This window comes from Ochotona princeps, chromosome 1, assembly GCF_030435755.1.
Source record: "Ochotona princeps isolate mOchPri1 chromosome 1, mOchPri1.hap1, whole genome shotgun sequence".
Lineage (NCBI taxonomy): Eukaryota > Metazoa > Chordata > Mammalia > Lagomorpha > Ochotonidae > Ochotona > Ochotona princeps.
This window is the reverse complement of record NC_080832.1, coordinates 118,907,402-118,935,369: the sequence shown is the minus strand read 5'-3', so window position 1 is coordinate 118,935,369 and position 27,968 is coordinate 118,907,402. Positions and strand designations below refer to the sequence as shown.

Genomic DNA, 27,968 nt, shown 5'->3' with positions numbered 1-27,968 from the left:
TGGAGCTGGACATATGGCAAAGTCACTCGAGAATACAACGCAAATGTCAGCTCTTTCAGAGAAAAGTTGGGGGCCCTGAAAAGGGCCTTTTGGTTTACTGCAGTAAATTAAATCTAACTGCATTAACCGCCGAAGCCATAGAGGGTGCGGCCCTGGCGCTTGAGCGCGTAGACCACGTCCATGGCCGTGACCGTCTTGCGCTTGGCGTGCTCCGTGTAGGTGACGGCGTCGCGGATGACGTTCTCCAGGAAGACCTTGAGCACGCCGCGAGTCTCCTCGTAGATGAGGCCCGAGATGCGCTTGACGCCGCCGCGGCGCGCCAGGCGGCGGATGGCGGGCTTGGTGATGCCCTGGATGTTGTCGCGCAGCACCTTGCGGTGGCGCTTGGCGCCGCCTTTGCCAAGGCCTTTGCCTCCCTTGCCACGACCAGACATTCTTAAGAATAAGAAGCACAAAAGAAAACTGCCAGTAAGACCAACATGAGTCTGCTTATATAGCAATTCAGCGGACCTGTTTGAAAGCAGGAGAACAAGACAAGGCGGGGAAACCCCTTTGAGTCCCCGCCTCCTAGTACTACCAAAAGGCGGGAGGAGGGAAGAGGGGGAAGAGGATGATACAGCAAAAGTCACAAGTGTGTAAGGAACCTGTAAACAGAAATGTAAGTACATGTTCTTTTTAGTATGTGGAGTCCACACATGTTCTCCTATCACTCGCCCTAATAGAACCGAAACAATACCAAACCCAAACAAACAACTTTGTAGTCACAATTGCCAAGCAATTCAGCTAAATAGGGTAAGCCAGATTTGGGATTTGAAATCTGTAAATATCTGCTCACTCTGATATCTGAACGTGTTTGTTGATCTATGTTAGCTCAATGACCTTCCCCATAAACAGGGTATGAGAAACAAAATGTTATAATACAGACAGGAATAAAACACAAAAGAAATCTGAGGCATTGTTTAAGCAATGCATATATATATATATATGCCTGGTGTTTCATTTGACAAACTATGCATCATACTTCTAATCAATAAAACATTGCAGACAAAAAGGGGCATAAATTACCAAGAACCCCTGTAACAATATGAAAAATAGTGATTGACTATATTTCACTGTATTAATCCCAGCACAGGACTTTATGCGAGTAACAGATCTAGGTTTTTATATATAGACTTTTTGCAAAACTAGTTGCACAAGAAAATTTCAGAGATAAATAATGTCCTTAGAATAGAATGTTCAAATTAATTTTTACTGCACACCCTCAATACTTCAAGCTCACAGTACTAAATACCATACACTTTTTGAAACAAGATTAGCAATATGTTAAAAAGATAATTTTGATGGATGAAATCAAACCTAATGGCCACACATTACCACCAAAGCAGCTAAAACTACCCCAATAAAATGTCAAGAAATCGCAATGATTTGGACTAACCACTGAATCTCAAGCAATACAAAGCAACAAATTCCTAATTATCATCACAGTTTCCGTTAATTTTTTTAACTCATAATGCCAATGAGAAGATATGGAAATATGTAATAGAGTTCTATAAAGTTATAACTCAGTTACCTCAAACTGATATCCTATAAAGGAAAGATCAGAGAACATCCCAAAATAAACAGTAATTGCATATGAACTACTTTTAGAGATACAGGATCCTGAGAGCAAACGGAAGAACAAACACTGAACTTTATGCTTCTTAATAGGTGTTGCACAGTCCCTGGGAAAAATGGATCATGCTATACCAGAAGAAAAGTAATAATCTTACTCTGTAATGGGAGTTGAATCCAAAAGAACTATACAAAGCAATTTTTCTAGTGACTTTATTTTCTAGTTACTTCTCTACTCAACTAACCCAAGACCCTTCGCCGTGCTTAGAATTTAGGCATACAATAGTTCCTCCACTTTTGCTTTCCACAGTTCAAGGTACCAAAAGCCAGCCACAGTCAAAAAAAAAAGAAAAGAAAAAATCCCAGCATTTTTGTTTTAACTTGCATTGCTTCAAGTTTTATGCTGCAAACTCACAGACATCAATTATTCCTTTGTCTGGTATCTTCACTTTCTACTGCACCAGACATTAATATGTACAATATAAGATGAATTAGAGGAATCACATTCTCAGGTTACTATGATTTTCCCTTCATTACTAACCATTGTTAACACCCTTTTATGCCAAAGCTGGAAATAAGTATGTGTGCATGTATGCAGAAGACAAAAGATGGTTTATTCAAGCTCGGCACATCCAAACTGGGGTTCTCGTCAGAGCAGATAGCTGGCAGACCACCACCCCTTATGGATGCCCCTTACTGGAGTGTGGCCCTGAACAGCACATTAACAGGATTTTTATAGGAGCAGTCCTCAATAGCTTGGAAAGAGGCAATTCACAACAGCCTGCAAGGTGAGGGGAAATACCACACATTCCCTACCTATCTCAGTTGAATAGCTCATGCCTGCAGTAACTATGGTAAGCACCCACTTAGTTACTTGGAGCCACCTGTGAGATAACCAGACTTAGGTGGGCCTTGATTCATGAGAATTGGGGCCCATCGGTGCTAAAGGCCACATAGGTCATTTGGCCTGCAAACTCACTTATTTCTTAGTAGCACTGACCCATGAACAAATGGTTGGGATTTTGATACTAAAGTTCTTTACTAGCACACTTCTCAGACCATTATACATATTTTCTAGGTTGTACAGCAATGCACCTTAAAGCCAGTGCTGTCTGGCTATGAACAGCAGCTGGTGGTACATGCTACTTACTGCATTGTAGTCTGGCCCTAATTAACCTATACTAGGTCAGGTTTGGAAGTTATTTCCATGCCTGTGACTCTGACATTCCATACAGGTGCCAGTTCCTATCCCTGCTGCTGTTTTCAATCTAGCCTCCAACTTTCATGGTTGGAAAAGCTGTGGTAGGACAAGCAGGATCCACGAGGACATTCAAGGAGTGAAAACAGCAATGACTTTCCCTTCCAAATGTGTCCCTAGAAAAACGTTTACCTTTCAGGACCACCTCAAAACGTGGTTATAATTGCCAACTTAAAAGCAATCCAGAACCATATAAACCTGACTCAAAGTCCATACCTTCAGCTGCAAGTAGGGTCAAGTCAAGCAAACACAGCTGGAACAAGCAGAATATGGGGAACGAAAAAGGACATGATGAACACTTCCCCAGATAAACCATTTCATTACCAAATGCGTCTGGACTGCCATGCCATGGCAGATCCACTATGGATTATCAGATGCTGCTGTTTTTGGATGGCACAGCATTTGAAGAATATTTTCATTGCAGTCTTTCGGGACTCAATAAGGACACCCACAAGATCTTAGATGTCCATATTATCAGGCCTGCCCCACCTTCCTGGACCAAAGAGGTGCCTCTTAGGAAGTGGGAATTTTGAGACATTTCATCGAAATTTCCAGCGACCCACAGGCTGAGACAAAAAAAGCGTCACAAACCCACACTGGCAAAACGGTGACTTCAAAGCCAAAAAAGCATTAAAACCACATTAACATTTTAACAAGTTAGCAAAGTTTTCAAGAAAAACAGCCAAGAACATTCCTCTGTAACTACACTCCAAAACGTAAGAACCAAAATTATGGGGGCAGGTAAATAGAACACAGTAAACGTTCCTGATAGATTGGACCTGGTCGAAGTTAAGAGAACCCGCAAGGTGAGACTGGAGATTAAAGTTTAACACATTCACAGCTTCTTTAACAGAAAAGGTGATTGGCTCTGAAAAGAGCCTTTGGGTTGAGGGATGGCCTCACACGGAAGGACGACTTAAGCCCGCTCCCCGCGGATGCGGCGCGCCAGCTGGATGTCCTTGGGCATAATGGTGACGCGCTTGGCGTGGATGGCGCACAGGTTGGTGTCCTCGAAGAGCCCCACCAGGTAGGCCTCGCATGCCTCCTGCAGCGCCATCACGGCCGAGCTCTGGAAGCGCAGGTCCGTCTTGAAGTCCTGCGCGATCTCGCGCACCAGCCGCTGGAACGGCAGCTTGCGGATCAGCAGCTCCGTCGACTTCTGGTAGCGCCGGATCTCGCGCAGCGCCACCGTGCCGGGCCGGTAGCGGTGTGGCTTCTTGACGCCGCCCGTGGCCGGCGCGCTCTTGCGGGCCGCCTTGGTGGCCAGCTGCTTGCGCGGGGCCTTGCCGCCGGTTGATTTGCGGGCTGTCTGCTTCGTGCGAGCCATGACTAACAAGTCAGAGTAACCACTGGGCCAACGGCTTTTCTCGCGCCATTTATAAAGGAGACTTCTTCCTGATTGGCTGGAATTTTCAAACTCCGCGCCTGGTAGTTTGGTGACTGAGTAGGACCTGTGATTGGTTACTAGCATACTGACGGGAGCCTGCACCTATTGCAAAGGAACTCGGTTGTCCTGCTTCTAATCGTCGCCTTTTGTTATTTTGATTTTCTTTTCGGTCACGTATACAAGTCTGCAAAAGTATGAAAAGAACTCGGTAGGTCTTGGAATGGTTCAAAAAGTCCGCTTTTGTACACAATCGGTGCAATTATATTTTCAAGAAAAGCCTTACAATTTTAAATTTTAGTTTTATTTACAATTTTCAATGTTGGGACACATAAAATTCTGCCTAGCTATGATTAAAATCACACCGCTGTTGAAATTTACAAAGTTCTTCAAAAATTGTGGCTTTAGAAATACTGCTCAATTTGTCAAGGCTACACAAACCAGCGGCAGTGTCACAAGCAAGCTATCCTTACTGAAAAATTTCCCAGGATCCTTATTTCAAAAGCGGAACAAGACATCGACACAAAAGTACTCATATTTGGTTGTCAGTCTTTTGTTCCTTGTTTAGATGGGGATGAAAGCAGGCAGCGAACATAAATACTGGCAGAATAAGTTATTTAGTGTTTGGAAATAGAAACTGCCCAAGAGCTTATGATCGGGTGCATAAAAATATCCAATCAAGAAGTAGGTTTGAATTCAATTATTTGCGTCGTAGTTTTTCATTGGCTGATTTCGTCCAATGAGGTAGTGACAATGATAATCCTCATTTGCATACATGCTATATAAATAACGCTCTATTGCGGACCGCCTCATTATCCTGCCTACTTTGCAACAATGCCTGAGCCAGCGAAGTCTGCTCCTGCCCCGAAGAAGGGCTCCAAGAAGGCGGTGACCAAGGCTCAAAAGAAGGACGGCAAGAAGCGCAAGCGCAGCCGCAAGGAGAGCTACTCGGTCTACGTGTACAAGGTGCTCAAGCAGGTGCACCCGGACACGGGCATCTCGTCCAAGGCCATGGGCATCATGAACTCGTTTGTCAACGACATCTTCGAGCGCATCGCGGGCGAGGCGTCGCGCCTGGCGCACTACAACAAGCGCTCGACCATTACGTCCCGGGAGATCCAGACGGCCGTGCGCCTGCTGCTGCCCGGCGAGCTGGCCAAGCACGCCGTGTCCGAGGGCACCAAGGCCGTCACCAAGTACACCAGCTCCAAGTAAACGCGTGCTTGAGTACTCTTCACTCCAAAGGCTCTTTTCAGAGCCACCCACAAATTCTATGAAAGATCTGTAGCACAAGTCCTGGTGTTTCAATTTGCTGTCCTGAGGTAGATGAGTGAACGTTTGTGAAGGATTTTTTCTCCTGTACTATGTATGATATAAAAGTGGAAATTTGAACGAAGAGATACCGTATAGTTACTGTTCCCATAGGGTATTTATGCTTCGTTACAGCTCCCCGTGCAGCTCAGCATTATTAGTAGGCAATGACACCTATGATCAAATGAATCGGAATGTGCCTTGCTTAAGAGTACTCAATGGGACTCAGAAATTAGGTGAAAGAATCACAGGTAATGGAGCCAAACTAAATGCCATCAGCTCACTCCTTGCAAATTATCTTAAATTTCTCTAAAAGGAGATTCCTGGGAATTATTGTAATAAACTTCTCTATAAAAATAGGTGCCTTGAGCCCACAAACAATGCATGACATGAAGAAAAACACCCCAGGTAAGGAAGCAGCTTTTACAATTGATAATAGGATAGCAAAACACTTGATGTCTAATGTAAATTAGATATATCTGTAACTGAAACTGCTGTTCAGTGTACCTGTTAGCTCTGCACTTGAACCTGTTACAATGAAGTTGTATTACAGCGCTTTCAAAGACCCAAAGTCTTTTTACAGAGCCACTTCCATTCTCTTTGAAAGTGCTGTAATACATCTTCATTGGCAGTTTCAACTGGAAATTTAACAGGTGTTTTAGTCTCCTTTGCCAGTTAAGTTTCAGGAGACTTCTCATTTACATTTGTTCCCAAAGGAGTTTTGCTATCCGTTTATCAATTGTTGCAAGTCTGCTTCCAAGTAGGTGCATTTTCCTCAGATTCCTGTAAACCCAAATCTATTTCAAAGGCTCTTATCAGAGCCTCCAGACAACAGCTTTAATACTGGGTTTTGGATGATTTAAGAGAAAAAAAACAAACCACGCTGAAGGGCATTTTCTACATAACCCATTTTGTTTTTGAGCTAAAATCTGTTTGGGATAAATGGATATGCATTGTGTTTCAGGTATTCAGAAGCCAAAAAATCAGTAGTAACTGTGGACTGTTTTCTTCATGGGCATAATTCTGGAATGAGACTGGGTCAACAGGAATCCACTACATGAACTGCACGACTGGACTAATAATCATTTAAGGCAAAACAAATTTGAGTGCTGAACAGGAATAGGGAAACAGGAATAGGAGAAGTTAAAGCCTGTATTGACAGACTCAGTTTTAAGAGCAGAGACCACTAGAAGTCACAGGATGTGATTAAGAACTTACATCTTGTACCATAGTGGTTCTCAATACCATGACAATTAATTCCATAATGTTGTGAATTGTCGTTGATGTTAAGTTGGCTGTTTTAACTGACCAGGATGATATTCTGCCAGCTCTACCTTCAGACCAAAGATTATCTCCCCAAGAAACCGTTGAATGTATCTGGACAATTAGATGCTGGACTCTGCTTGGTATATCCTTGCAATGAAAAACTCTCAACTGAATTTGATCTGTAATACTGCAACAAGGTGGAGGAATCCACCATGGGAGGAGGGTAGGGGTTGGGGTTGGGAAAATCCCAGAGCCTATGAAATTCTGTCACATAATACAATGCAATTAATAATAATAATATAAAGAGCAGAGACAACACATAAATTACACTCAATGTCAGCTTGTGCAGAGTTCATATAGATTCAGCGTCTTCCCAATATAGACAGGTGGGTGTTCCAGCCATGAGTTGTCCCAGCATGGAACACTACCTGTCAAACTGCTGGGGTCCTCATTCCGCATCTTACATCTTCCTTCTAATGTGCGTTTTGGAGACAACAAATGATGGTTCAGGTACCTGGACCCCTGCCTCGCAATTTTGAGACAGGTGGAGCTCCTGGCCTCATGGTTAAGAATTCCTGGGACGTGAACTAGCAGATGGGAGATCTCACTCTGCTTTTAAATACAGTGACATTGAATAAATACATGTATTTAACTGTAAATAGCAGTGTTCTAAGGATAGCAAGGATAATGTATTTTGTGCCTTGATAAAGTTTTGAATGAGGTAAAGGGTCTTTTTTTTTCTTGATAGCGCTATTGATGCATTATTAGTACTCCCTGAAGTGGCAGACAACTTGAAAGGGGCACAAATAAAGAAAAGTAGGTTATTTCTCTCACATAAAGCCATGTAGCTCAGGACTGGATTATAAACTCTGAAAATCTTATGGAAAGCACTCAGTTTCAATGAGTGTTAACTTTTTCCTTTTTATTTTTGAATATTAATTAATTTTTATTGTAAAGGTAGAATTACAGAAAAGCAAAAGGGGCACAGAAAAAGGATCTTCTATACCCTGGTTCACTCCGTTTATGGCAACAATAGCCATTACTGACCCAATTTAAATCTAGGAGTCAGGAGTTTCTTCCAGGTCTCCCACATGGGTGCAGGGTCCCTAGGCCTTGGGCCATTCCCCACTGCTTTCCCAGGCAATAAGCAGGGAGCTGGATGGCAAGTAGAGCAGCCAGGATACAGACCAGCAACCACATGGGATCCCAGGGTTGGAGGTGGAGGATTAGCCTTTGGAACCATTGCACCAGACCCTGTTTGTTTTCAAATATATGAAATACATGAATATTCTAAATATAATGTACAATTGAATGCTGCAATAGAAAATCAGTACAAAACAAATAGGATGGATGAATCTCATCACTATTAAACCATTCACAGCGCTAGCACTCTAGCATAACCAATAAACCCACAGCTTGCAATACCACTATCCCATATATGGGTACCAGTTTGAGTCCCACTTGCATCACCTGGGACCCAGCTCCCAGCTAACACACCTGGAAAAGCAGCAGAGAATGGCCCAACTGCTTAGGCCTTTGCACACATGTGGTAGAACTAGAAGAAGCTGCTGGGTTAAGATTGGCTCCAGCCCTGGTTTTTTCAGCCTTTTTGGGGTGTGAGCCAGAAGACTGTAGAACTCCCTCTGTCTCTCCCTCCCATTTTCTCAGTAATTCAGCCTTGGTAAAATCCAGTCACAAAATGGAGTCACTTTGGTTCAGGCAGACCTGCACAAGTTTGCTAACCTGCACTTTATTTCCTCTATGAAGAAAAAAGTTTCCCGCTTTTTGAGCCAGATCACAAGGATAACATGGATAACATGCCTTGGTAGCAACCCTCAGTTCGAGGAATCAGTATTGTATGATTTATTCACTCATTGGTCCCATGACTGCCTCCTGCGGTTGCTATACCCATTGTCTATCCATTGTTCCCATGGCAGCCTCCCACGGCTGTCCAACTCACCTGGTTCCCAAGGCTGTATAACTCACTCACTCTGTGAAAACTCTCACCTCGAGTTACTCTGAAGGAAAAGATAACTGACCCCAGCCATGTGATCTGTTTACCTACCTCCTCAATAAATTATTGCTTAGCAGAGTTGTCTGGGCTGCACTTCTTGGGGAGAGGCTCAAGTAGAATGCAATACCTTTCAAATAAATAAATGTTTTTTTACAAATTAGATAATTCATAACAAGTTGTTAACATTGTTAGGTAGGTAGGCAAAGAGATGTAGACAATGTTCAGAAGTATGAATCATGACTAGCCTATATATACATTCAGTAGAGGTGTATAGCATGTTAAGACAGAAAAAGATAAAAACCAAGAACCAAATATTAGTGAGACATCTAATATTTATTTTTTAAAGATTTATTTATTTTTGTATTTTGATGATTTTTACATAGTTGATTAGGATGATAAGAGTCAAGGGCTACAGGGAGGTGGGTGAAACCATTCTTTTCACATCCTCTTTTTTACCTTCCTGTATCTGAGGGAAGGGGAGAGATAAGGGGAGAAGTTACACTCAGCCTCCCAAACACCTCTGTACCCTGGGATGAAGGACAGTCACCCGACACCTCCCCAGGGTCCCCGATGTGGGGCATGCTCCAAGGATCCTACTCAAAATGCTGTGATAGTTCAACAGTTTTGAATTACTGCTGATATCGCCACTCAAGCAGGATAAAATCTCTCCACAATCCACTGATTGATATAGTCCACTTTAGAAACTCGTTTTACCCAGATAATCACTGTCAACACTTGGCTGGGGTAGTTGATCAATTTGTTCTGTCCTCTATTATGGTACCAGAGAGACACCCAATATTTATGAAGCACTCAATATTTATGATGGTTTAATTACAACAGCCCAGGGCCCAGCGCTGTAGCCTAATGGGTAAAGTCCTTGCCTTGCATGCACTGGGATCTGATATGCCACCAGTTCTATTCTTGGTGGCCCTGCTTCCCACCCAGCTCCCTGCCTGTGACCTGGGAAAGCAGTTGAGCACGGCCCAAAGCCTTAGGACCCTGCACCCGCAAGGGAGGCCTGAAAGGGATTTCCTGGCTCTTGGCTTCAGATCAGTGTGTCTCCAGCCATTGCGGCTGCTTGGGGAGTAAGTGAATCAACAGGAAGAAGATATTCTTCCCTGTCTCTCCTCCTCTTTGCATGTGTGACTTTGCAATTAAAAAATAAATAAATCTAAAAATTTTTTAAACAGCCCAATGTGGACATGTACAGAGACCACACTTCTGTGCCGAAAATATTTATATATAGAAGGCGTAGCCACTCAGAATATCCTGGGTGGCTGTATACTTGTTCCTGACCCTGCAATAGAGCAAGTATTACTTCCAAAATCTCTTGCAACTGCTAAGCCCTTTGGTCATCTGTAGAAGGACATTGTGACTCTGGAAAGTCAGTGAACACAAGATTACAATTGATTGGATAACATTTGTATGAGACAGCAGGATGGATGCCATTTGTGTAACTGGATATCCTTTGTATGAGAACAACAGAATGAATACCTTTTGTATAACTAATTGGACATAATTCGCACGAGGACAGCTAAGTGTGTACCATTGTATAACTAAATGGACATCATTTCTATGAGAGCAGTTGAGTGGACTTCATGTGAATAAGAACATTTGGTGGAATATACAAAACAAAAGGAGTTCCAAAGAAAAGTACAGAAACAGTTCATGGGTTTTGTTGATAAGCTTAATACTTCCTCCCTTATCCTATATGACCCTCAGTGTATAAAGTCTGATGCCCCTAATAAACTTCAGCTTTCAACCATCAGTCGAAGTCCACACGTGTTATTATCAGCTCCATGCACCAAGTCCATTGCTGCAGAACAGGGACGGTCATCATCATCATCTCTAATACCCAAAGCACCTGCTGACAAGGAAATCATATTGGGAGAGTGCTTCAAGTGTGGAAAGCAAAGATAGCGTAAGAGGTTATGCAGGCTAATAGGTAATTAGATTCATGTACTTGGTAGAATGTGAAAAGGGAAAATTTCTTTCAAACTGTGCAAGTTGCTTGTTTCTCCCCAAAGGCTGTGCTTAGTAAGACTGAGGTGCAATTCCACTCCACGCTTTTAGTTTTATCATGGGAATAACAACGAAGCAATGACCTAGCCTTTCTGAGTCTTTAGTTTATTATGAAAAAGAAGTTCCTAGGCACACCCATCAAGCTTTTTGTTTTAATCTGAGCTAACGAGACAGAATCACAAACCTGACCCTCTGATGAGTTTTGCCCCACCTCCCGCGGATTGTTAGCTATTACTTGGGTCACCAAAACTGCGCTTAAGAGACACCACTTCAAACATTTCCTTGGGTCTTTCTCTCATGAAAACTTCCCTCCTGACAGGCAGGAGGTCTCTGACTTAAGAAATCTGTTTGCGGGCCCGGCAGCGTGGCCTAGCGGCTAGAGTCCTTGCCTTGAAAGCCCCGGGAACCCATATGTGCGCCGGTTCTAATCCCGGCAGCTCCACTTCCCATCCAGCTCCCTGCTTGTGGCCTGGGAACGCAGTTGAGGACGGCCCAAAGCATTGGGACATTGCACCCGCGTGGGAGACCTGGAAAAGGTTCCAGGTTCCCGGCTTCGGATCGGCGCGCATCGGCCCGTTGCGGCTCACTTGGGGAGTGAATCATCGGACGGAAGATTCCTTTCTGTCTCTCCTCCTCTGTGTATATCTGCCTGTAATAAAAAAAAAAAAAAAAAAAAAAAAAAAAAAGAATCACTCACAGTTAAAACTTAGCTCAATACATGCATGGAAGATATCTTTAAAAAAAAAAAAAGAGAACAATGTCTTCACACCCTCGTGTCCCCCACATCCACTGCACGGACCCCAACAAGTATCTAATTAGGATGCTTTCTGCTAAGCTTTTGTTGAATGAAACCCCACCATCTCAGGAACAGGCTTCTAACCTCGCAGTTGAGATGCCTGCATTCCACACTGGAGTACTTGGATGTCTAGATCTGACCACCTAACTCCAACGTCCAGCCAGTATAGACCCTGGGAGGTAGCAGGTGAAGGCCCAAGTGAGTATGTTCCTTCTACACAGAGAAGGTGGTTCGTGTTACGCAGTGGCCGTTTAACTGGAGATCCTGATGTGTTGGAATATTACAAAAATGATCATGCCAAGAAGCCAATTCGTATTATTGATTTAAATTTATGTCAGCAAGTTGATGCTGGATTGACATTTAATAAGAAAGAGTTTGAAAACAGCTACATTTTTGATATCAACACTACTGACCGGATTTTCTACTTGGTAGCAGACAGTGAGGAGGAAATGAATAAGTGGGTTCGTTGCATTTGTGACAACTGTAGGTTTAATCCTACAGAAGAAGATCCTGTGAAGCCGCCTGGTAGCTCCTTGCAAGCACAAGCTGATTTGCCCTTAGCTATAAACACAGCACCACCATCCTCCCAGATGGACTCCTCCACTCTACCTCCTTCCTATCAGGTCATCAGCCTTCCGCTACCACATGCAGAAACTCTTGGCATCCAGGAGGATCCACAAGACTACCTCTTGCTAATCAACTGTCAAAGCAAGAAGCCTGAACCCACCAGAACACATGCCGACTCTGCAAAATCCACCTCTTCTGAAACAGACTGTAATGATAACATCCCTTATCACAAAAATCCACCCTCCTCCCAGAGCAAACATGGAGTGAATGGCTTTTTCCAGCAGCAAATGCTGTATGACTCTCCCCCATCACGGGCTGCCTCTGTGTCCATAGACCCCAACCTTTACAACCTGCCCAGGAGTTACTCTCATGATGTGCTACCAAAGGCATCTCCCTCAAGTACTGAAACAGATGGAGAACTCTATGTTTTTAATACCCCAACTGGGACATCAAGTATAGAGGCTCAAATGAGGCATGACTCCATCAGCTGACATTCCTCCAACACCCGGTAGTACTTACCAGGTTCCACGAACATTTCCTGATGGCACCTTGGGACAGACATCCAAGCTAGACACTATTCTTGATATCCCACCACCTCGGCCACCGAAGCCGCATCCAGCTCACGACAGATCTCCCGTGGAAACGTCTGGGCTCCCACGCACGACTTCCGACACCGACAGTAGCTACTGCATCCCTACAGCAGGGGTGCTGCCATCACGTAGTAATACCATTTCCACTGTGGAGCTGAACAAATTGCGAAAAGATGCTAGTTCTCAAGACTGCTATGATATTCCACGAACATTTCCAAGTGATAGATCTAGCTCACTTGAAGGCTTCCATAATCACTTTAAAATCAAAAATGTGTTGACAGTGGGAAGTGTATCAAGTGAAGAACTGGATGAAAATTACGTTCCAATGAATCCCAACTCACCACCACGACAACATTCCAGCAGTTTTACAGAACCCATTCAGGAAGCAAATTACGTGCCAATGACTCCAGAGACATTTGATTTTTCTTCATTTGGAATGCAAGTTCCTCCACCTGCTCATATGGGCTTCAGGTCCAGCCCAAAGACCCCTCCCAGAAGGCCAGTTCCTGTGGCAGACTGTGAACCACCGCCGGTAGACAGGAACCTCAAGCCAGACAGGAAAGGTCAAAGCCCTAAAATTTTAAGACCCAAACCCCATGGTTTAGAGCGAACTGATTCACAAACTATAGATGACTTTGCTACAAGAAGAAAGGCCAAGCCAGCACCTCTAGAAATAAAACTTTTGCCGGAGTGGGAGGAGTTGCAGGCCCCAGTTAGATCTCCCATCACCAGGAGTTTTGCTCAAGACTCCTCTAGGTTCCCTCTGTCTCCACGACCGGATTCAGTGCACAGCACAACATCAAGCAGTGACTCACACGACAGTGAAGAGAATTATGTTCCTATGAACCCAAACCTGTCCAGTGAAGACCAAAGTCTTTTTGGCAGTAACAGTCTTGATGGAGGAAGCAGTCCTATGATCAAACCCAAAGGAGACAAACAAGTGGAATACCTAGACCTTGATTTAGATTCTGGAAAATCCACACCACCACGTAAGCAAAAGAGCAATGGTTCAGGCAGCAGCGTAGCTGATGAGAGAGTGGATTCCGTGGTGGTTGACCAACAGAAAACACTGGCTCTGAAGAGCACACGGGAAGCCTGGACAGATGGGAGGCAGTCCACAGAGTCGGAAACACCCACCAAGAGTGTGAAGTGAAGGCAGTGCCCTGCCATTTCTGAACAAGAGAGAACTGCCTTGTACAGATAAATCCTGTTGCAAGATGACATAACACGTCTATACTAGGTAGATCCTTCTAGAATTGAAGTCAAAGGACCTTTCAGATAAAAGTAAGCAATTTAGACTGTAAATGGTGCTTTGTGGTATCTGAACAGTTCATAATGTGTAAATAATGTGGGGAAATAGTACTGTTTAGCTCCCAGACAAGCATTTGTTCCATAATTAACACACTTGTAGTATTATTGTATTTATGCACTTTTTCATTTAAAACATCAATCTGGTTATTCCCAATGTACTTTAACAAAATTAAAAAAAAAAAAAAAGAAAAAAGAAAAAGAAAATAAATCTGTTTGCTCATTGATTTGTCCATGTGGAAATTCTTTCATGTGAGACAAGATCAGAGGTTACCCTAGTCCCTTGGGAAAAGTCCCCATAACAGTATCACTTGTATAATCAAGGCTTGAGATCACATGGCACACAACATACATGAAATGTGATGTTAGCTTTGCCCTCTCTCTTTCCCATGCATTGTTTTTTGTGCTTAAAATTGATTCCCTGAGTTTAAGGCGTGGGACCCAGAGAACACATTGGTCTGTGTGTTCGGCAAGTCTTTTATTTATTGTCTTTTAAATTGTAACGTCAGATAAACAGAGAGGAGGAGAGGCAAAGGGGAAGATCTTCCATCAGTTAATTTACTCCCCAAGTGGTCACAACAGCCAGAGCTGAACTGACCCAAAACCTGAAGCCAGGGGCTTCTTCCAAATTTCCCACCCAAGTCCCATGGCCTTGGGCCATCCTTGACTGCTTTCCTAGGTCACAAGCAGGGAACTAGATTGCTAAACAGGGCCACCAGGATACAAACCAGCACCCATCTGGAATCCTGGCATGTGAAGGTGAAGACTTTACCCACTAGGCTACCACGCCAGGCCCAGTGTAATCAGATGCCATCCTGTCTTTTGAGCTCTGCCATTCTTTTTTTTTTTTTAAGTTTTTTTTTTTTTTGCAAAGTCAGAGGAGGAGAGAGAAATGTCTTCTGTCTGATGATTCACTCCCTAGTGACCGCAACAGCCGGTACTGCGCCAATCCAAACCAGGAGCCCGGATCCTCTTCCGGGTCTCCCACATGGGTGCAGGGGCCCAAGGCTTTGGGCCGTCCTCAACTGCTTTCCCAGATCACAAGCAGGGAACTGGATGGGAAGTAGGGCTGCCGAAATTAGAACCGGCACCCATATATATGGGATCTTGGCACGTTCAAGGCGAGGACTTTTAGCCGCTAGGCCATGGCGCCGGGCCCAAGCTCTGCCACTCTAACAAGCTCCTGACATTCTGTATTCTAAGACACCTACTCCAGTTCCAGCAAGCACGTTCACATTCCATCCTGAAAGGAGAAAAGGGCAAAGAGCATCCCAGGATCTGTGGAGACTGAAGCAGCTCAAAAAATAGTACCTCAGATCTGTGCCTTTGCACTTGAATCTGAGAACCCTTGCCGACAAGGGCTTTTGACTTTGACTATAATGAGCCAGCTGGAGACAGTCTCCAAAATGCAACTCAGCTGTCGGCTGTCACTACCCCAGGAATCTCATGAACCAGGAGTTTGCACTCATGTCACAGGCGCTAAATTACAAGCCATCCAAGTGTGAATTCTTAAGCCAGCTGGACAATTCCCAAGGAAGGTACCATTAATATGTCTAGTTGGCACATCACTTCAAGAGGGAGAGAGCTATGTGCAGCTGGTAGTTGTCAGGGTCCTTAAATTCAAATAAAACTGTCGCTGACTAGGAAATCAACTGACATATGTGGGAAATACATGCTCTAATTTTCCACATAGAAATGCGGCTTTTGTCCTAGAAGGGATTTCTGGTGTGCTAGAATTTGAATGCAGGTTTCTCGGCTATTCTGCAACATCCTACAAGGGAGACAGAAGGGCAGATGAAGGATGGATAGAGCAACTCAGCAAGCAAGCTTTGAGTAACAACTATGAGCAGATACTTATGATCTCTGCCTCCCACTATCAAGTCTCCATCCCCACACACATTTTTCTCGATCTAATTTTTGATGTTTTTATATCTTGTTACCAGCATTCACTCCAAAGTAAAAACCCATGTTTTTCCCTTCCACAGACCGCTGCATGGCCAGTTTTCCTTGCTTCTCTTGGAGGACACCTAACCACTTAGTTCCTCTTTCTCTTTTCCATTCTGTGTGTATTGTGAACACACAACCCAGAATCTGCCCCACTGTCAACACCCAGAAAATATACACATAATAGATGCATCTTAAAATCCATTAGCGTGCAGCAGGGACTTAGGAGCGAGGACATCAGCACACTGCAGAGCCTTGGCATGAATTAACTGCAACATCTGAATGCAGTGGTTGCCTAGGAGGACCATAGACACAACTGCAATGGTTGAAGTACCTGCCACCCATGTAAGGAGAGCAGGCCTAGACTCCCAGCTTCAGATGTCCCAACCCCTGCTGCTGCTGCTGCAGCAGGCATTGGGGGATTAACCAGTAGGTGCAAGGTGTCTCTCCTCCTTTTGAATACATCAAAACAAATTTCTTTAAGTAGTATGATTACAATTTCTACACAGATATTTATGAGGGAGCTAAGATGAAATGATCACAGGAAATATCTTTGGGCAATGATATAATGTTAGAACTAATACAGTGGCTATTTATTTATTTATTTATTTTACCAATTGTCGTATATCACATAAACAGGGAACTGAATGGGAAGTGCAACAGCCAGGATATGAACCAGCACTCATATGGCATACTGGTGCATACAAGGCAAGAATTTGCCTCTGAGGCAACACACCAGGTCCATTACATAAGGTTTAAAAAAACAGAAAACTACCTGAAAGAAATGAAATTGCTAAAATTAATACAAATGAACCACCTGAGAGCCTGGCATGATGGCTCAATTGACTAAACCATGAACTTGCAAGCGCGGGGATACCACAGGGGCATTAGTTCATGTACAGAGTGCTGCACTTCCCATCCAGCTCCCTGCTCATCGCCTGGGAAAGCCGTAGAGAAAGACCCAAGGCCTTGGAAGACCTAGAACAAGCTCCTGGCTTCAGATCAACTCAGCTGCAAAGTAGCCATTTAGACAGTAAACCAGTGTATCGAAGATCTATCCCTCCTACTACCTTTCCAATAAAAATAGCTAAACCTTAAAAAGATAAAAAGACAAACCTTGGCTATCCAAGTCCCCATGTAAACGCAAATAAGCACACCTCAGGAAAGGGCTGGGAGACTGCTCAGAGCAGCTTCCTTGCTATTGCAGTAAGATAACATATTCAAGTGGTTCAGAAATTAAGCGCACTAGGATTCCCTATGAAAATAAAGACATTCAGAAGAGCCTGCTGGAGACGTCTTTACTGATGTCGGATCAGACCGCAGCTAGTCAGCCAAAATGAAAACACCCGTTTCCAAGCAAAACTAGCATTGCCTGTGCTCAACCTCCACACTAACTTAGCCACCTGGACCAGAATGATGCACAAAAGCTTACCTTACTGTATTGGTACAATGAACCGATTTCAAGCCCCAGCACTAATAACTGGAATATCCATCCTTTCTTAAATAGCCATTCAGTTAGCAGCTTCCTCATGGTTACCAGTTCACAGGGTAACATTAACACAAAGCAAATAGTTAAAATGCTAGTTGAAAAACCACAATTAGATTTAGCAAGAGACATCATGGGTACATAGAACAGAAAAACATACTAAAGATGCTGCCAGGTTTAGTTTCCGGGCATATTCGGCATTCTAAAAATACTGTTTTGAGGCAACCAAACAGGATAGATTTACGCCTCCATAAATAAAACATTCCAAATTAGCCAACCAAAATAAAGAGACATACAGCGACAAAGATGTGAAAATCCCCGAAGTCACAGCTGTTCTCAAGAGAAAGTGGTGGCTCTGAAAAGAGCCTTTGGATTTTCATGTGGAGTGCTCCAAGGTCGACTTAAGCTCGCTCTCCCCGGATGCGGCGCGCCAGCTGGATGTCCTTGGGCATGATGGTGACGCGCTTGGCGTGGATGGCGCACAGGTTGGTGTCCTCGAAGAGCCCCACCAGGTAGGCCTCGCACGCCTCCTGCAGCGCCATCACGGCCGAGCTCTGGAAGCGCAGGTCCGTCTTGAAGTCCTGCGCGATCTCGCGCACCAGCCGCTGGAACGGCAGCTTGCGGATCAGCAGCTCCGTCGACTTCTGGTAGCGCCGGATCTCGCGCAGCGCCACCGTGCCCGGCCGGTAGCGGTGCGGCTTCTTGACGCCGCCCGTGGCCGGCGCGCTCTTGCGGGCCGCCTTGGTGGCCAGCTGCTTGCGCGGGGCCTTGCCGCCGGTCGACTTGCGGGCAGTCTGCTTCGTGCGAGCCATTTGGGATGCTTGTAGCAGTTACAAGGAGAGGCTGAGTACGTTCGGCGCCGTTCTCCCTTTAAATATACTGAGGGAAAATCGGATTGGTCTCTGCACTTTAAAAACTCCCGCGGAATAAAGCCAGTGGCTGTGGCGTCAATGACGCGAGGATGACGCACTGGGCTCTCATTGGATTAATTGCTCCGGGCCCATCTACTTTTTGTGCCTCTCTTGTTCCTTTAACTATGGTGACTGAACTGTGGCAGCCGTTAGAGAAGCATTTGCTATTGAGGGCGACTCTTCCAGGGACAGGCTTGGAACGCCCCGTGTCCCAGCTATTTTCCTGCGGACCTCTACATTGCGGGGAACTACGACTCTACCCTACATCCCTGGGCTCCTTTCAAATGACAAAGGTCTTGGATAGGAAATTCGGATCGGCCAAAAGCTCCGAACTCGAATTTTCCCCCACAATTCTGGAATAGTCAGGTCCCTGGTGAAAGCCTTCACAGTCGTTCTAGCTCAGTGACAACCTCCCGGACTCAATGTTAGCTTAAAACTCCTTGTATACCACAGTGAACGCAGAACCTGTACCCAGCACTTAGGGTTTCAGGAGCTGTGGGGCTAAGACGAAGGGTTTGGCTGCTATATTAGAGAAGCGAGATTGTATGGACTGAAGGCAAAAACACTTCTTATGATGCATTGGTCAGCACTATAACCAACTTACATAACAAGTATACCTTTTTTTTTTTTTTTAAAGATTCATTACAAAGTCAGATATACTGAGAGGAGGAGAGATAGAGAGGAAGTAGAGCTGCCGGGATTAGAACCAGGGGCCATATGGGATCAAGGCGAGGACCTTAGCCACTAGGCCACGCTGCCAAGCCCATGTATACCATTCTTTAAAAACGACACTGTTAACAGCACATCTCTGAAAAAGTGGATGGCTCTTAAAAGAGCCTTTGGTTTGGAAAAAAATCTTTACAGATCTTTGATTTTACTTTCCCTTGGCCTTGTGGTGGCTCTCGGTCTTCTTGGGCAGAAGCACGGCCTGGATGTTGGGCAGGACGCCGCCCTGCGCGATGGTCACGCGGCCCAGCAGCTTGTTGAGCTCCTCGTCGTTGCGGATGGCCAGCTGCAGGTGGCGAGGGATGATGCGCGTCTTCTTGTTGTCGCGCGCCGCGTTGCCCGCCAGCTCCAGGATCTCAGCCGTCAGGTACTCGAGCACGGCCGCCAGGTACACGGGAGCACCGGCGCCCACCCGCTCGGCGTAGTTTCCCTTGCGCAGCAGCCGGTGAACTCTGCCCACCGGGAACTGCAGACCAGCCCGGGAAGAGCGAGTCTTGGCCTTGGCGCGAGCCTTGCCGCCCTGCTTGCCGCGTCCTGACATAGCGATTTCTCTAAAATTCAGCTCAAACCAAGATGCCCACTACCCGGCCGCTGCACAGTTATACTCTGCTTCGGTTTCGTAAAACAGCCAATAGCAGCGTCCGGATGCAAAGTTCAGCCATTCACAATGCAGCTGTAAGAACTCGCTGCCTCTACTTTGCATAGGACGTCTGCCGTCCTAGGGCGGTACTGAGGCGAGGATACTGAAACATCCAATGAGAGTCCAGCATCCCGTCGTAGCCTATCCGCAGGCAGCAAAGAAAGCCAGCCAATGAAAACCCGCATGTCTACAACCCTCATTTGCATGCTCAGCGCAGAAATAGGCTCGTGGCGCAAGCTCCTCCGCACTCTGATTTCTTCTCCTGGAAGATCCATCTGAGTGTTGATCATGCCTGAGCCAGCGAAATCCGCTCCTGCCCCGAAGAAGGGCTCCAAGAAGGCAGTGACCAAGGCGCAGAAGAAGGACGGCAAGAAGCGCAAGCGCAGCCGCAAGGAGAGCTACTCGGTCTACGTGTACAAGGTGCTGAAGCAGGTGCACCCGGACACGGGCATCTCGTCCAAGGCCATGGGCATCATGAATTCGTTTGTCAACGACATCTTCGAGCGCATCGCGGGCGAGGCGTCGCGCCTGGCGCACTACAACAAGCGCTCGACCATCACGTCCCGGGAGATCCAGACGGCCGTGCGCCTGCTGCTGCCGGGCGAGCTGGCCAAGCACGCCGTGTCCGAGGGCACCAAGGCCGTCACCAAGTACACCAGCTCCAAGTAGACGCGTGCTTGAGCACTTTTTACCCCAAAGGCTCTTTTCAGAGCCACCTACAAAGTCTATGAAAGATCTGTAACATTAATACTTATGCATAGTGATTATAGGTAACTAACTGTACACAGCTATTCCTTGTTAACTGACTCAATTTTGGATGCTGCATGTGCAGCAAATTCCCTATGCCTGAGATAATAAAGAAGGCTTTTCTTGCTCTCAAAACCAAGCTTAAATGCGTTTCAAAACAGTACACATTAGGGAAAAAATTCAGTTTGGGGTTAAGAGAAAGATTCCTCAGAATGCAGTGCAATCCCGTTTCTCTGCATCTGAAACAAAATTAATGAACCCTGTGTGAGCATTTTCTTATTTCGTATTTCGAATTCACTATAGAAGTGGATATGACTCTTGGCAAGCAAAAGAAAAAAGCATGGAGTCACAAGAAAATTTTTTTGTTTTGTTTTTTTCGCCCCCTCCTCCCCGGCCCCCGCTTTCTCGTCGCCGCCGCCGCCGGCCGCCAGCGACCCTCGGGAGGGTGGAGGCGCCCGGGGCGGAGGCCCCGCGCCACCGAGTTTGAAGACGCCGCCGCCGGGCAGGGCTGGCCGGGGCGCGGGGCCGAGGGCGGGGAGGGCGGCCCGGTGTCCCCGCGCCGAGACAAAGGCTGCGGCCAGCGGAGGAGTGGAGTAGGGGTGGGGTGGGGTGGGGCGGGGGGGTCCGCGGTGCCGAGGGCCCCCGGCGCCCCCGGCCCCCAATTTTGCCCCACCCCGAGAGGCGCCGCCGGGGCCCCGGGTTGAGCCGCGCCGCGCCGCGTAGGGCGCGCACCCGGCCCGGAGCAGCGGCCGCGGACCTCACAAGAAAATTTTTAAAACCTTCTTCATGTGCCAAGCTTCACTTCCCCTCTGCGCAAAGCTGTTCCCAGAAAAACCACGGGCTCCAGCTAACTGAAAACGCCTGAACACGCCACCTTGTTCTCGGCGTATCAGATTGGTAGCACTCAAGCACCTCATTTGCATGAGCGGACCTGAATGAGAAGGGCTTCAGATCTTTTATTATTATTCTTGAACTGTAAAAGCTCTGCCACATAAATTGAAGGAAAGGGCACAATTCCCTCCACGACATTAAATATGATGATGAGACTTTTACTTCCTGTAAGAACTACCGATTCCACAGCAAGACCAGGACTGGGGCCATGAGTTTCTTCTCAGCTACCCTAGGCCATCCTAGTGTGATCTCCACCCCGTTACCTTTCCTTTTCTGCATATACTTAATGATAAACAAAGTTCAATCGATTCCTATTTCTCACTGTGATATTGTTAGTTCCATCTAATTAGCTCTTGAATTGTGGATGTTGAATAGGAACTGGCTGAAAACACGTTGTTATCTATAATGAACTGTTGGGTAACTGAGGTGGGTTCCTGGGCCTTAAAAGCGGTCCCTGCACAGATGGGCTGGTTATACAAAGCAAAACCTTGGAGTTGCCAAGACAACCAAGGGGGAAGGAATCTCCCTTTGCCTTCTCTGCCCAGAACTAGAGAGAAGGAGGCTGCAGGCCTAGATAGCCACCTGAATAATCTCCCTCAAGACACTTATCAACCCAGACAACGGGGTCCCCTCTGTGCTCCTCCCTTTGTCCATGACTATGAGAAAAGAGGGGGAAAAACTGTAAAAGCCCAAGCCATTTCTCCTTGAGCCAGTGTCCAGTCGAACACTACCTCGTTACTTCTTCATGGGAAGCAGCTGTCTTCTCACTTTGCTTCTAAAAAGATTGCAACACTTGAACTTGTCTCCCAGCTTTTTCATTTCTACACCATCTGAGGCAACATCCCTGACCCCCTCCCAGCTTCAGCACTAACAATAACTATTAGAAATACTGGGCTCAAAATGTGAGTGGATAATAATGTATTCTCGTGTATAGCACACAGATGATTATCTCACTGTGTTATACACATAATCACAAGAAAAGACCCAAATCCCAGAAGGATCACAGGCAAAATATTACCAGCACTGCTGTGTTCATTTGGGTAAAATCATTAACTGCTTGGAAGAGAATTAGCCCCAGATATTCCCAAGAGTGCACTTAAGAACAAAAAAATTTTGTTCAGCTCTTCAGGTCCTATGCTAAGGAAAATGAAAATGATTTACTTAACAAATGATAACTGAGCCTTACCAGGTACTATGTGTGCTAGGGTTTTTTTAATATATGTAAAAATAAATAGGATAATGTTAAAATATAGTTCATGAATAAGGAAGCTAAAACATAAAAAGAACCAAGCATTAAAGGGAAAAAGTACAAGAATTATTTGTGAACTACCTGGTGAGTCACATGAATCTGAACATATCTTCCCAAAAAATTCAAATGGGACAGGCAAGCAAAATAGTATGTAATAGCATGGACCAGAAAAATGCAAAGCCTTATCAAGACCAGAAAGACAAAAAAAAAATTCAGGGCCAGCGTTACCTCTAGTGGGACAACTGGGGGATGAGCTTGGGTTAAAGCAGTTCTTGATCATGTCTATGAGAGCGCATTTGCCACTGGACTCACATATGATTCTCATTGTCAGGAGCCATGTACTATAGCCACACCGAAGCCATTTTGAATATAGAACTATAGGCCAGTGGAAAACCCCCGGTTGGCTAGATGCTTGGGAAAGAGGTTATGAAACTGTTCATATGCCTAGTTTCAATTATTTCTAGCAGCTGTTTCAGAATGTGATTTATGCTGTACTTGCCAACATCTTGTTACCTACATTATTATTGTATTTGATGACATGGTGATTGCTCAAGAACAATCGGTCTTGAGACCATGGCTTGCGTCCCAGTTTCTTTTTCCCTCCCCAAGTCTTAGTTACTGAAAATATAAAAAGCCTCAATCAAAAATAATAAAGTGTCTGCTTGATCAGACATACTGTCTTGCTGTCCGTTCTTTGTGTCTCTTGTCCCCCATTCTCTCCTAGGTTGGCTGCGACTCCCGTTGACTGTCCCGCTGGACGGGACATCTCATATTATCTATCCTTCATAACTGACCCATGATTTAGGATGTTTTTAGTTGCTTATACTCAATAAAAAAAGCAAGACATAAATCTATTAGCCCTCACAAACACAACATCCATAAACAATTAAATGGTGCTTGTATTAAAATTTTCATTATAGGAAAGAAAAATCACTCTTCACCTCCCAGAATTCTGTAGATACACAGAAAAGACAGGTAGCGCTCTTTGCAAAAAATTGTTGCTGATATGCAAGACTTGCTTGTTTTGTGTGGCTCCTTCTTGTACTGTTTTCCTTTCCTGCCAGGAGAAGGAACTACCTCCCACATGCGCTGAAATGCTTCATTTTTGTCAACAGTAAATTCATTTAGATTTATGTTACTTATTCATTAATCCATTCACTTGTTCAGATGAACTCAGTATAAATAACTTAAAAACAAAATAGTCAGTGCAACCATGGATTATGTAAAAGAATTAATCCGTAATCAGAACCAGGGGCAGAAAAAACATACTGCATGGGCCCTGTGCTCATGTGTAATGCAGATTCCTTCATTAGCCCACAGGGCCTCCAAAACCAGCACCAAGGCACTGTCCAAGTACCAAAGACCAGTCCCATTACAGCCACTAATTCCCCCCTGCGACATTGTAGTTGATATTGCATTCTTGCATCACTTTTTTTTTTTTTTTTTTTAAAGATTTTATTATTACTGAAAAGCCGGATATACAGAGAGGAGGAGAGACAGAGAGGAAGATCTTCCATCCGATGTTTCACTCCCCAAGTGAGCCGCAACGGGTGCAGGGTCCCAAAGCATTGGGCCATCCTCTCCTGCTTTCCCAGGCCACAAGCAGGGAGCTGGATGGGAAGTGGAGCTGCCGGGATTAGAACCGGCGCCCATATGGGATCCCGGGGCTTTCAAGGCGAGGACTTTAGCCGCTAGACCACGCCGCCGGGCCCTCTTGCATCACTTTTCATAGAATATGTTCTGACTGCAAATTGACTGCCACCTCTCCACGTGCAAGGAGTAGTGGGAATTTGCAGTGCTGAGCAGCCTGGCCACAGACAGACAGTCTCACTGAGAGGATCAAACTGCAATACAAACCTACAGGTGCTAAGCACGGACTACCTATGGAGATATGGAAGCTGAATGTTTTACATGGAAAGAACCAGCTAGACCATCCCCTGAGAGACTCAGGAAAAAAAAAATTCAAAGAATTTGTGCAGCTGGGTTAGGAAGAAAAAAAGGCTATAAAGTGAAAGTGAACAGATCAAGAAAGCAGGACCTTGTAAGCCACTCAAAGGACTTAGGCCTTTACTCTGGGAGATGTCAGAGCACTGTTCCATGTGCTTGGCCCCTGACTGCAATCCATTCACCTGCTGTGTGAAAAGCAAGCCAGGCAGAAGCAGGTGGGAGAGGAGGATGCTGAGCAGGACAGCAGAGGGGAGGACTGCGTCCTGACATTGGTGCTAACAGGACTCACTAATAGGTAGAGTAGAGAGTGAAAGTTGAGGGGTGGGATGGAAAAAATGACTCCAAATGGAAGGGTAAAATCACCAGTCACCATTTTCAAGAAGAGAAACTGGTTTTATGAGAAGTGGTGGCAGAAATTCTGTTTGAGGCCCATTTAAGTCAGAAGTGAAAGTAACTCAGACCCTCAAGCAGAGACTTGCATGAAGTAGCACTGCCTCTGAATCTGCAGTTCAAGGTCTGTAGTTTAGGTTTCCACACAACCACAGTATCACCACAACTACAAGAAAACATCAATTTAACAGTATCACCTGTTCATGCTCAGGTCTACCGTCTCAGATCTGGAGCTAGTAAGGGGCACAGAAAGACCACACTGCTACAAGATTCATCAGCTGAGGTTCCACATGCCTGAGAACTTTCTGGAAAGGCATAAAAAAATATGTAGAAGTGAGTGCGTGTCAGAAAGGCTCAAACTTCAACAACAATAAATTATCTAAGAATTCCAATGTCATGACCTACTTGCTTAGTAAGGACATTTTTACACAATTCTGAATTAGGAATAATACTTGTTCTGATTCTAAGAATTATAGACAAAATGAATGACTAGAAACAGCACTGCTAAACCAAGAGGCATCAACTCACATGCCACATTTCTTATTCCCCTGACCTTGCATCCAGTCAGCACACTGCCTGTCTTCATTGTCAGCCTTCCTTTCTGAGATATCTCACCTGATAGTGTTTTTAGTCTCTTGGCAGTTTTACTCTGACAATTGTTAATATTGTTAACATCCCAGACCTGTTCCCTGACACAGACTCCTACATCCAACTGACTAGCTCTTAAACATGTTAGAGACATCTCAAATTCCAAATTCCCTGGTACCCAAGGCTTGCTTCTTATTCGCTCCGAACTTTGCTCCTTCCCTGTTCCTCCCACACTTTAGCAATTGGTGTGTACATGGGTTCCATGTCATCCAAATCATGGATGAATTTTCTCCATTTCCTATGCTTACTAGCTCAGAAAACCATCAACTCTTCTTTCAAAATACACACAAAATCCACAGGCTAAATTAACACAAGGATCAATAGCTCTCAGATCTCTGGCCTCCTAATTGGTCTCCCTGCTCCTGCTGTCTATGCTTCATCAAACATTCAGACAAGAAGCATGTTTTCAAATTTACATCAGCTCTGGTCAGGCTTCTGCTCTGAACCCTTCGGTCATTCCTACCCACTCAAAGCTAAAGCCATGTCCATATTCTGGATGCAAGGCCTCAGAACAATCTGCACCTGTCCTTGAACCTCGAGCTCCAACTGACTTTCCTATTTGGTCTTCTATTTGGCCTAATTCTCCAGATCTTTCCCAACCGTCACTTCATCAATAAAGCTTTCCGTGGTCCTATCATCTCCTCTCCCCCTTTCCACCTTCACCTTAAAGCCTACTCCTGTTTGTAGGGGGACCTTGAAGAGCTCACACCATCTAACACAGATGTTACTTTTTTAGAATTACTCCACGCCCCGTTTATTAACTGATATAAAATTATCGCCCTGTTCAATTTCATTCATTGCTGTTGGTACTGAAGATTCAGCTCCTTGTCAACAATGTCCAATAAGAACAACCAGTACAAGATTAGAGGATACAGACTTTAATCAGTAGATGCAGCAGGCAGGCAAGTCAACAGCCAGTGTTCTTCCGAATGAGCGTGGCTCAGGGGTTTTTACAAGCTACAAAGGCGCCGAGTTCTCGCCAATAATGAGAAGTGAACAGCATTGTCTCCAGGGTCGCTGCACTGACACTGATTTGTCTCAAGTCTTGGCAATGCATTCCACTTCTGCCATTAAGGTATATGGCTGTCCGTTTGAGCCCGAAGATAAAACATGTATGTGATACCGGTGCCCCCGCGCGGCAGCCTGCAATAAGAGAACCCGTCCTGTGTCCAGCATACGGATGAGGAAGAAAACGAGGGTGAGCCTCCATGCTAAATGAGGTGCTGTTCTATTAAAACAGCAAGCTGCCAAGCACCGTTCGTCTGGATTTGTACTAGCAGAAAAATTAATTAACAATTTGGCACTAATACGAACGTTTAAAACCACGGCCTTTAGACACCTGCGCAGTCTAGTTTTTGCGGAATGAGTACAAACTGGTGCTACATTTTAACCATGGCGTTAAGTGGAAATTACCTACTTAATCCAATAATCACTGCTTAAACAACAGCTGCCTTCTACTAGCCTGAAATAACCTGACTCCCGGCTATTTCCGTAACAAAGTACAGGTTAACTTGCAGGAAACACTGACCAGGTTGAGACGCGCGTGCTGTCCCCTACCCGTGCACTCGGATGTTGAGCGATGGCGGGAACCAACCCGATCCTGCCCTCCCCCGTACACGCTCTTTGTTCCCTGTTCCCGCCATTTTGAGTCCTGCAACATTGCGAAACCACCTGACATGTCAGACTGCTTACTCACAAAAACTCAACAGGAAAAGGCTGAAAGTCATCCTGCAGTTACCACCACAGTAAAACATGCATCGCCAGAATGCGACGTAAGCCATTTTCATGAAAAGCTCGAAACCCAACCTAAAAGCATAACCGCAACTAGACTTATCTGTGCAAACGACAAACATGCTAGCTCTTTCTCATGAAAACGTGGGTGGCCCTGAAAAGGGCCTTTGGTTGATAGCTTGGCATTGCGAATAGCAGCTCTAGCCGCCGAAGCCGTAGAGGGTGCGGCCCTGACGCTTGAGCGCGTAGACCACGTCCATGGCCGTGACCGTCTTGCGCTTGGCGTGCTCCGTGTAGGTGACGGCGTCGCGGATCACGTTCTCCAGGAAGACCTTGAGCACGCCGCGGGTCTCCTCGTAGATGAGGCCCGAGATGCGCTTGACGCCGCCGCGGCGCGCCAGGCGGCGGATGGCGGGCTTGGTGATGCCCTGGATGTTGTCGCGCAGCACCTTGCGGTGGCGCTTGGCGCCGCCTTTGCCAAGGCCTTTGCCGCCCTTCCCGCGACCAGACATGTCTACCTACTGCCGAGTG

The 27,968-nt window shown here is 45.5% G+C and overlaps 5 protein-coding genes across 5 annotated transcripts; 2 read left to right on the top strand and 3 right to left on the bottom strand.

The window, feature by feature from the left end:
- Positions 1–66: 66 nt before the first annotated feature.
- On the bottom strand, positions 67–27,968 carry LOC131481407 (uncharacterized). The gene is given in 6 exon segments (XM_058670243.1): positions 67–510; positions 1,571–1,584; positions 3,792–4,358; positions 5,202–5,570; positions 17,965–18,425; positions 27,667–27,968. Coding segments are annotated over 6 exon segments (2,082 nt in total). The 5' UTR covers positions 27,950–27,968; the 3' UTR covers positions 67–122.
- On the bottom strand, positions 3,727–4,237 carry LOC131480880 (histone H3.1). The gene has a single exon (XM_058667350.1). It carries the CDS (start codon positions 4,194–4,196, stop codon positions 3,786–3,788), a length of 411 nt encoding a protein of 136 aa, XP_058523333.1. The 5' UTR covers positions 4,197–4,237; the 3' UTR covers positions 3,727–3,785.
- LOC131480871 (histone H2B type 1-C/E/F/G/I) lies at positions 5,086–5,569 on the top strand. Its single transcript, XM_058667346.1, has one exon. The coding sequence runs from the start codon at positions 5,088–5,090 to the stop codon at positions 5,466–5,468; it is 381 nt and encodes a 126-aa protein (XP_058523329.1). The 5' UTR covers positions 5,086–5,087; the 3' UTR covers positions 5,469–5,569.
- On the bottom strand, positions 19,323–19,735 carry LOC131480845 (histone H2A type 1-E). Its single transcript, XM_058667299.1, has one exon. It carries the CDS (start codon positions 19,733–19,735, stop codon positions 19,343–19,345), a length of 393 nt encoding a protein of 130 aa, XP_058523282.1. The 3' UTR covers positions 19,323–19,342.
- Positions 20,122–20,591, top strand: LOC131480868 (histone H2B type 1-C/E/F/G/I). The gene has a single exon (XM_058667343.1). It carries the CDS (start codon positions 20,123–20,125, stop codon positions 20,501–20,503), a length of 381 nt encoding a protein of 126 aa, XP_058523326.1. The 5' UTR covers position 20,122; the 3' UTR covers positions 20,504–20,591.